The 9,434-nt window shown below is 47.9% G+C and overlaps 2 protein-coding genes across 2 annotated transcripts; both read right to left on the bottom strand.

The window, feature by feature from the left end:
- Positions 1-196: 196 nt before the first annotated feature.
- LOC309957886 (protein MENT) lies at positions 197-1,207 on the bottom strand (the record flags this gene model as incomplete). The annotated part of the gene is given in 3 exon segments (XM_082833428.1): positions 197-1,026; positions 1,029-1,123; positions 1,125-1,207. Coding segments are annotated over 3 exon segments (1,008 nt in total).
- A 381-nt stretch (positions 1,208-1,588) lies between these two features.
- Positions 1,589-9,387, bottom strand: BNIPL (BCL2 interacting protein like). Its single transcript, XM_082833107.1, has 9 exons — positions 8,803-9,387; positions 7,633-7,697; positions 7,198-7,422; positions 4,470-4,652; positions 4,198-4,300; positions 3,903-4,034; positions 2,872-2,958; positions 2,584-2,682; positions 1,589-2,122 (listed from the first exon to the last, which is right to left on the bottom strand). The coding sequence occupies exons 1-9, from the start codon at positions 8,844-8,846 to the stop codon at positions 2,086-2,088; spliced, it is 975 nt and encodes a 324-aa protein (XP_082689233.1). The 5' UTR covers positions 8,847-9,387; the 3' UTR covers positions 1,589-2,085.
- Positions 9,388-9,434: the final 47 nt, after the last annotated feature.

Below are 9,434 nucleotides of genomic sequence, written 5' to 3' on the forward strand. Positions count from 1 at the left end.
CCTAATAGCCAAACAGCAGTTGCTCAAGAAATGATGGGTGGAATCAATGGCTAACAACAATGTGAATAACCAATGCATTTTATGAATCAAAAACCAAACATAAGCAATAGCTCACGCAGACACACTGGCTGGCTTAGCAACAGGGTTCTGGATATCAGGACTTTTCAGATGCCTTAACAAAGATGCTGGCTCATCACTAAACACTTACTGGTTGCATCTCTGTGAACACTGTAGACAGGCTGTTCCAAATATCCTCCAGCTCAGTCCTGACCCTTTTCCAAAAAGCAAGGGCTGGGTTGGGCCTGAGACTGGGGATGAAGGGGGTGAGTCTGAGTCGGCTGACTAGTAGGGGAAGAGGAGTAGTGGTGGTGGCCCTGGTGGTGGTCTGAGTGGTGCAGCTGGTGTCAGGACAGAGACCTGCATCGAGGGGGCACTCCTCCCGCTCACGGTTGCAGGGGCATTGGTGGTAGGTGCAAGGCCGGTGCTCAGTGTGGGGTTGGCTCAGCGCCCCAACTCGCAGGCGCCCCGAAAGGCCACGCGGTTTCCCGGCCCAGGTCCGGCTCATGGTGCCGGACTTGCAGTGGCAGTGCCACGGGCCCCAGGGCATTGGCACCAGTAGCAGATCCTCGGGAGCTGGCATGGCTGTGGGCGAGGGTGGTGGCCACTGGTTTGGGGTGGACCGTGCTGTTGACCACTGGTTCAGGGTAGTGTCGGAGAGCAGCTGGTCCACATCAGCCTTCCAGGTGGAGGGCCGCTGGCTTGAACTCATCCTGATTTCGGAATCCTGGTCATTCGCTGTAAACCCTGGGCTAGGCCCACCAGGTGTACTGGAAGTCGTATTGCGAGTCTCCAACTCGGTGTTATTCTTTCTAGCGTAAATCACAACCCTCTCTTCCAAAGACCCATCCTCCTCCGCCGACAATCGCGACCTGCTACCTGTGGACACCGTGGAGGCCAAGAGCTCGGCAGCGGCCGGGCCTGCCAGGCTGTCGGCCACGGCCACGACGTCATCCTCATCCTCCATGTTACCCTTATCTTCTGGGAAACAACGCTCCGGGTGCTCCGGGCGGTGGTCTGGTAGCTGCGGGTCATAGGGCCCCCGAAGCGGAAACTGTCCCGCGGTCGAAGTCAGGCCTTCGACCCCCGCCGCCCGGGGCCCCAGACTCAGCAGCAGGGCCCAGAGCAGCGCGCCAGCAGCGGGGACCATGGGACTGGGCGGTGTGGGGCTGCGAGGGAGGCCAGTGAGGAAGGCCGGGGCTCCCACCTTCTCTCCCTCCCTTCGGCTCTCGACCCACCGGGTCGTTAGAACCTAGGCCCGCGGGGGAGGGGAGGGGGGCTCTGACGCGCGCGCCACGCCCCTCCCCCAGGCCCTCTCCCCGCGGGTCAGCTCCGGCAGGCCCAGGGGCTCAGCTGAAAATCCCAGGGAAACTCTGCAGCAAGAACTCCTGTGCCAGAACGGACAGACGGATTGTGATGTAAGGGGTTGGGGAAAGAGTAGTTCACTTACTCGGCGCGGCGCTTGAATCTCTCATCGCAGTTTATTAATCGCTACAGATCTGAATTTACGAAAGAGGACAAAACACAGGTTTTGAAAATGCCCCTCCCCAGGCTCACAGGCAGCAGACGTGACTACTGAGGGAAAGGGAAACAGAATGGCTCTTCAACATTTAGGGCACTGACTCCTGGCTCCCAGCAGGAGCCCTGCCCTCCCCATCCACCCCGTCACCTTCACAGACTGCTAGAATACCCCAGGTGGAAAGGATCTCAGACTCAAGGAGAGGAGGTTATTTGCGCAAGGTTCTACAGCTAAAGCAGCACAGCTTTGCACTTTCCTATATAAAATGCCACAACATGCACCCCTCCAGCTGAAATGAAAGTTACCCAGCACATGAGGCTCTGGACCTCAGAGCCCTGCTTTGAAGTCAGGGTCATGGAAGGAACGACATCCCATTGAGATGTTTAGATCCAGTGGTACTGGGATTGAGGATGAGATGATTTACAAAACAGCTCAGATGTTTCAGGGTTTAGGGTGTAAGCAGATCAATATCTTTGCTTGGTTCTTAAGCTCATTATTCCAGTCCTATGCTAGGTCCCTCCTGAGCCATGGAGATCCTGGTCCAGCCTAGGAGAAAGAGAGGGAAAAAAAGTGGTACAGGAGCAGACTGGGTTTTACTCAGGGGTTTAGGGAGAGAAGCCAGGTGAACTGGAAGAGGTAGATTAGATGCTTGGGTCAGTCATCATGTAGGATCCTTTGCTCTCTAGCAACACTCCCCCACTGGATATTCTCTCCTATTCACTGCCAACATATCCCTTCTTAATTTCTAGGGCTGGTCTGAATTTCCTCTAAATTTTGTGCTGTGATTACTCCTTTATTCCTTGATGCACTTATAGGATTAATTTTTTTCATTTGTTCTTGTTGGATACAGTAGTGTCCTGCATGTATGGAGTCTTCCCAGATACAGTGAAGCCTCTGAAAGCAGAGCCTCTGTCTTTTAGTTCCTTTGTTCCAACAAGGCATTAAGAAAGTGGGAGTTGGCTCTTACACATCCCACCCCAAACTTTTATCCTTAAGCCAGGACTCACCGTCTGACAGCTTCTGGGATGTGGACCTGATCCATGGAGATGAGTTGGGCCAGCTCTCCAAGGCTGTTCAGAAAACGGATCTTCCGTGTGAACTTGGAACTAAAAAGAGAGGATCAACCAAGTGTGTTTTATACGGGGAAGTGGGCTCCTGGAGATCCTTACAAAGGGAAACATAATAAGTAGAGAGTGGTTAAGGCTAGAAAGAGTCAGGGTGGGACAAGAAGTTCTTAATCTTGATTGTGAAAATGGGGAGAGGGGAAACGGGGTCTTTGTCCCCCAAGCTAGTACCTGATGAAGGGCTGAAGCAGTGCCAGGAATGCCTTCACATACCATGTAGCATGGACAACCACCAGGGCAGTCAGGTTTTTCCGGAGCCTGAAGAAGAACATGAGACCATTCAACTCTCCTTCCACCTTCATGCCTGAAGATCAGGTGGAGCTACCTTCTGTACTTTAACTTCCTTCTCTAATTTCTAGATTTCTCTGATAGTTGGGTGGAATCCCCATTCCTTTAACTGCAATCTCAGCTCCATCCATCTTGCTTAGCCTCTTCATTTTTAGGAAACTCTCCTCTTGGAATACCTTAGCCTGGCCTTCTCTACCCCCACTTCTTTCCTGTGCCCTACACTCCCATAGTTCCTTTTGTACATTCCTCCATCCCTCCATGACCAGGTGAAGACCAGTGAGGAGAAAAAAAAAAAAAAAGGAACAAGAAGAGAAAAGTGAGCAAATGGAAGACGGAGGGAAGAAAAGGGATATCAAGGAAAAAAGGCATAAGGGTCAGGGATGAAGGCAGACAAGAGAAGAAGACAATGGAAATGTGAAAAGTGAAATAAACGGCAAGACTATGAGAAAAGGAAGGGCTGCCTTCCATGTGCCAGGCAATGCGCCATGTTGATTTATTTGATTCAAATACTCAGTGGCAAAGGTATTATCATTGACATTTTACAGAGAAGGAAACTGAGTCCCAGAAAGTTAAGTGACTTGCCCACAGTCATAAAGGTAGTAAGTGATAAAGGCAAGATTTGAAACTAGATTTCCATGACTCCAAGAGAGGACAGAAGATAGGAGAGGCTTGGAAAAGGGTATAGAGGGACAAAGAAAAGTGGAAGGGGGAGTTCCCTAGTGGCCAAGTGGTTAGGATTCCGGACTTTCACTGACAGGGCCCAGGTTCAATCCCTGGTCGGGGAACTGAGATCCTGCAAGCCACATGGTGCGGTCAAAAAAAAAGTGGAAGAGATTGAATGGAAGAAAGAATGGAAAGATGGAAAAGAAAAAGATAAGATAGGGCGTGGTAGCCCTCTTGTCCGAGAGGCTCACCGCCGATCCAGGGTGCGGTAACACCGGCGTATCCAGCTCAGAGGTGGAACTTGGGCCCTACTTGTGCCTCCACTCAGGTAAACAAGCAGATAATTTTCAGCTATCAGCAGCTCCAGAGTACCCACCATATACCTGGGGAGATGAAACTGTCAGGGAAGGTATGCGTTTGGGGTTGTGGGGAGAGAGAGGCACATTACTGTAGACTCTACAATCAGTTACTGATCAGAGAAGGGGTTCTTTTTAATGTTTCCCTCTCTAACATCCACTCTGGAGCACTTTAAGCCTTCCACCTCACCTAAACAAGTGTTCCATGACATAGGTGTAGTCGGGGATGCTGCTTCTGGGTAGATAACAGGAAGCAAAGAGGATGACAACACTGAGGCCGTCACCATGGTAGCCTGAGGAGGAGAAGGGGAAAACTCATTCAGTCATTGATGGACAGTACATCTGTTTAGGTTGAGAGACTCTGAGGGTCTCTAGAAGTTGCAGGAAGGATTCTGAACCCATGACTGAATTTCCAGCCTCGGCATTTTACTTAAGAAGTCACAGTTCTTACCCCTCCATTACCTCCATGAGATAGGACTTTCTTATAGGGCTCAATGACGGTCATGTCCACTCGCTGCTCCCGCTGTCCTGTTCGGAACACCCTCCAGCGATGACCATCTTCTCCAGCCACATCCCACATACAATCCTGGCCCAGCCTTTCAGCTGCCTCACTGGCCCCCAGGCCCTCTGCCTGGGGCAGCTCATCTAGAAAAGAGGGATGGGGAAGGATCAACAAGGCAGAATACATACCTCTACTATCTTGTAAGTTCCTCAGATTCTTAGAGTTTATTACCTCAACATCTAATTCCTCATTTTTTACCCATGACTCTAGCCCTAGTTTGTCCAATCAACCCAACCCCTTGCTGGTTTCTTTCCTGTGACTCATTATCTTCACTTTTTCACTAGACAATGGCCTGGAGGTAACCTTACACTATGGTAGGTTGATGGCCCTTGCCATTTTTCCAGATTCTTTCTGCCCATGCTTTTCCTTCCTTGGGTGAGCTCATTTATTCCCATGTATCCAATTACTGCCAGTAAGGCGATGATTCCTTTCTAACCCAGACTTCTCTCCTACCACCAGACCCATATCCCTAAATGCCTAGAGTGGACATCACTATTTTGTGTTTCTCTGTCATCTCCAAGTCACCAGACTCCAAGTGCAACTCAAACTCATTCTCTTCCTCCTCTCTCTCATATTCTTTCTTGATGAATGACACCATCCATCTAGTTGCCTGAGAGAGAAAACCCTTTGTCATCCAAGACTCTTTCTTCTCTACCAGCCGTCAAGCCAACAAGACCCCAGATCCTCCTCCATCTATCTCCATTATATCCTCCTTTCATCATTCTTTCCACTATTAGTGTCCCGGTGCAGGTTCTGAGCCTTTCTCATCTGGCCTTAGTACTAGCCTCCTAACTCATCTCCCTGCCTCTTGTCTGTTTTCCTCCATTCTACCCTTTACACCACTGCTAGAGCAAGCTTTCTTTTCTTCTCTCCCTTTTTCACTCAAATGGCAATATACATAAAATACAATATACTATACTCACTAATTTCGCATGATCTTTCCATAGCAATAAAAAGAACTGCTTCATCTTAAAAAATAGTGCCTAGTATTTAGTATTCCATGGTATGGATGTACTGTAATATTGTAGAACTAACATCCTATTTATGGACCTTTAGGTTGTTTTCAATCTTTTGAAAGCCATCAAATCTGATCATGTTAGTCCCTTGATTAAAACCATTCAAGGGACTCCCCATTGCCTACAGGATAAAATCTAAACTCAGTGTGGCAGCAAGGACCTCCATGATTTGACCCTTGCCTACTTAACACAGTCTTTTGTCATTCTCTCTTCACCTCCCAGCCACAGAATATATATTATATTCTGTGATATAATAATATATATTTTGGTTTTGTTCCTGGCTTCTAAAACAGCTCCTGATGATAAAGGTAAAAGAGGTATCCTTTCCTATTCATAACAAGCCCCTTTCCAACCACAGAAGTTTATGTTAATGAGGTGACTTTGGAAAACTTCTGTGGATGAGTGGCTGGTTGCCAGGCCAGCCAACCACATGATTAGAGGTTTGGAACTTTTACCCTCTGACCTCTGAGGAGGGGAGAGAGACTGAAGGTTGTGCTAAATCACTAATGGTCAGTGATTTAATCAATCCTACCTACATATGAAGCCTCCATAAAAAAACCCTAACTGAAGGGGTTCTGAGAGGTTCTGGGTTGGTGAACACATGGAGGTGCTGGGAGGGTGGTGCACCCACGGAGCTCCACAGCCCCTTTCACATAACTTATCCTATGTATTTCTTCCTTCTGGCTGTTCCTGATCTGTATCCTCTCCTAATAAACTTGTAATCTAGTAAGTAAACTGTTTTCCCAAGTTCTGTGAGCTGTTTTAGCAAATTATCAAACCTGAGGAGGAGGTGGCAGGCACCTCTGATTTATCGCCTGTCAGTCAGATGCACAGGTGACAACCTGGACGTGTGATTGGTGTCTGAAGTCTGGGGCAGTCTTGTGGGAGAGCCCTAAACCTGTGGTGTCTGTGCTAACTCCAGTTAAGTGTCGTGACTGAACTGTAGGACACCCAATTTGTGTCTGGAGAGTTGGAGAACTGGTTGGTGTGGGGAAAACCCATACATTTGGTGTCAAAAGTGCTGTGAGTAGAGAAGAAACAAAGTTTTCCTTAATACCTAAATAGTCATACTTAATACTCTGAATTCCCCACCATGCCATGCTATTGCCCAATTTGCTTCTTCCACCTAGAATGCCTCTCCAACTACCTGATAAGCTCAGAATGGCATCCTCTGTGAAGTCTTTCTTAACACCTCTCAGGTGGAACTGACCTTTGCCTTCTCCCTGCTTATACTGTACCCTATACACATGTAGATCATAACCTTTAACTGCACTTATTTGTATATATGTTTACTTCATACTAAACAGAGAATTCCCTGAGGGTAGGGATTATCTTATTCATCTTTATAACTCAGTTCTAGCTCAGTGATAGCAATATTAACAGTTATTCAATAAAACTTCCCTCAATAAATGAAGTACCCCCTTCTCCCCCCATACTGACTACTCTCACATTGGACCAATAAGCTCTACCTTTCCATTCTGAGGAAATTTTGCTGGTCTTCCCTCTTGGTCCCCACCTGATTAGTTCTAACTTCAGTCCCATTAAATCCATCCTGAGCTTTTTAACACTGGCCTCTACTTCTACCAGCTCAGTCTTCAGCTTTCTTTCCCACCTTCCCGTTCAAATTCATGTCCACTGTCCAGCTGCTCCGAGTCTGAAGGTGTCTCCAACTCTTCTACCTCCAGGTCAGAACTGCCATCAGGAGAGGAAGGTACAGAGTGGGTGGGAGAGGCTCCGTCATCTCCAGGTCCCTCAGTCAGATTCAGTCGCAACTCTTGGGCACAAAGACGCTTACGCATGGGGCGCTGGCCACACAGGGCTAAAGTGCTGGGGGTTCCTGGGGTTGGAGGAGGGGAAAAAAAAGAAGAGAAAGATGGGTTTGTGTTGGTGGGGGATGTTAGAATTCCTGTCTATGTAAGTGATAATATGGGGTGAATTCTAAAGAAGGACTAACACGGGACGTTTGGGAAGTAGAACCACAAGGGACAGGGTGGCATAACCCTTCCCTGGACTAGAATCAGGGAGGCCTGGGTTCTAATTGACCTACCTGCCTGTGAGTCTCTTTCAGGATTATGAGGATCTCCAGAAGGGTCAGCCTCTTCAGGAAGCAATCTAGAGGGGAAAAGATGAAAAGGGGGAAGAAATATAGGCTAAAGGCATTAAGCTGGTATCAACTTATCAATTCCGTGTCCCCGCCATGATATCACCTCTTCTTTCTTTTCCCCACCTCTTTCCTTCAAGTCCCAATTTACCATCGCTGCCCTCCATTTGTGACCAGCCCTCCCTTTTTCCAGCCTCGCTCATACTTCCTCACCTAGGGAATTCTTCATCCTGCCAGTCTTCCTTCAGCTCCAGTTCCCCAAGTCTCAAGGATGCTCCTAGTACTGCTGTTTCTGCATTCTCCCTGACCCTATAGTCTCCCAGAAAAAAAGATTATTATGAGACAAACTAGGCAGTGTCTTAAGGGAACTGGAATGAAGAGCAGTAATGAAGGTACAGAGCAGAGGGCAGGCCTTAAAAAGAAGTCAGATCTCTGGTCTCCTAGATGTTTCTACCACCTTCACCACTTGTTAGAAAGCCATCACCCCTACTGTTGGGTTTAGGAGCAGAGGAGGCATGGAAGGTAAAGCTAATTATTTTTTCCTGTTGGCAGTTGCTCCACCTGCACAGTAGGGGTGAGAGGTTTTTCACATTACAATTGGCTGGAGCCCGACAGACCAGCCCAGCTGTCACTGGGCAAAGTTGGGGAAGATGTCACCTAGTCAGGCCTGCCTTTCCTCCACCACACTAGGGAGTGGTGAGGGGAAACCACGGTAGAGGGGTAGGGGAAGAAGGTAAGGAGGAAGAGAGATTTGCTGGGAAGGAGAACCTGGACCTTAACTTAGTTCTGGGTCAGCTTTCCTGATGGCCATTCTGGAGGGTGGGTATTAGAAACCGGAAAACGGGGCAGATTTATCAAAAACAAAACATAGAAACTTCCTTTAAAAAAAAAAAAGCAATAGGGAATTATCCTGGACTCCCTCGTTCCCTAATTCCCATACCTTACTGATATTTCCTACCTAAAGCCACCTCCATCCCTTCTCTGCAAATTAATTCCCTTACAGTCTTATCTCCTCTAGGAACCCGAGATTTGACTTGGAAAGAGCTGGATGGTGGGAAAGTCCCTTAAGACTAGTCACTCCTTGCTTCCAATCAAGTTAGCCAGCGTCTTCCTTACCCGAGATCCAATGTCTTTTCTCCTGCCTCTTGTGTAGTTCCCATCTTCAGAAGTCTTCCTGTCGCCTTTAAACACTTGGAGTTGTCGGGGAGCCGGATGTCTCAGCTCCCCAACACTTCTGTATCCCCTTTTTCTCTGTCTCAGCTGTTGTTGCTCTTGCCTCCAAGGAGGAGGGAAGGGTGGAAGGGAGGTAAGTAACCTCACCTTCAAACAGGTTTTGCCACCTCCCTTCCGAAGAAGCAGGTTTGCACAAAAGAGAAACCATGCCCATTGGGGCGGGTTCTGGGGAGGAGACTACGTATTCTAAAGTGGCTAGTCTTGGGTGAGTCAAAGAAGGCAATTTTCTAGACTCCTTAAAACATTCTGGAAGCTGCTTTAAAAAAAAAAAAGAGGTAATGGTAGAAACCATTTTCGTTTTAAGACTATCGTGGGCCTACTTTTCAAGCATAAGCAGAATCAAGGACACAGAAGTATGTTATAAAGAGGGTTCTGGAAGAAACAAATTAAAGGAAAGGCTGAGGATGAGGGGAGACATAAGACTGTTGCTCCTTATTCCCAAAAAGAGTCAACAGAAGGAAGACAGTATGTACAGCAGAAAGAAGGGAAATGAATCTTGAGAAGGTTAAAACAAT

This window comes from Leucopleurus acutus (assembly GCF_964270905.1).
Source record: "Leucopleurus acutus genome assembly, chromosome: 2".
Taxonomy (NCBI): Eukaryota; Metazoa; Chordata; class Mammalia; order Artiodactyla; family Delphinidae; genus Leucopleurus; species Leucopleurus acutus.

Excerpts from the sequence above, each read along its gene's own strand:
- BNIPL (XM_082833107.1), bottom strand. The coding sequence starts at position 8,846 with ATGGGAACTACACAAGAGGCAGGAGAAAAGACATTGGATCTCGG. Across the intron at positions 7,423-7,632 it reads TGAAAGAGACTCACAGGCAG|GAACCCCCAGCACTTTAGCC; the intron begins GTAGGTCAATTA and ends CTCCAACCCCAG. Across the intron at positions 2,123-2,583 it reads ATCCCAGAAGCTGTCAGACG|GCTGGACCAGGATCTCCATG; the intron begins GTGAGTCCTGGC and ends TCTTTCTCCTAG.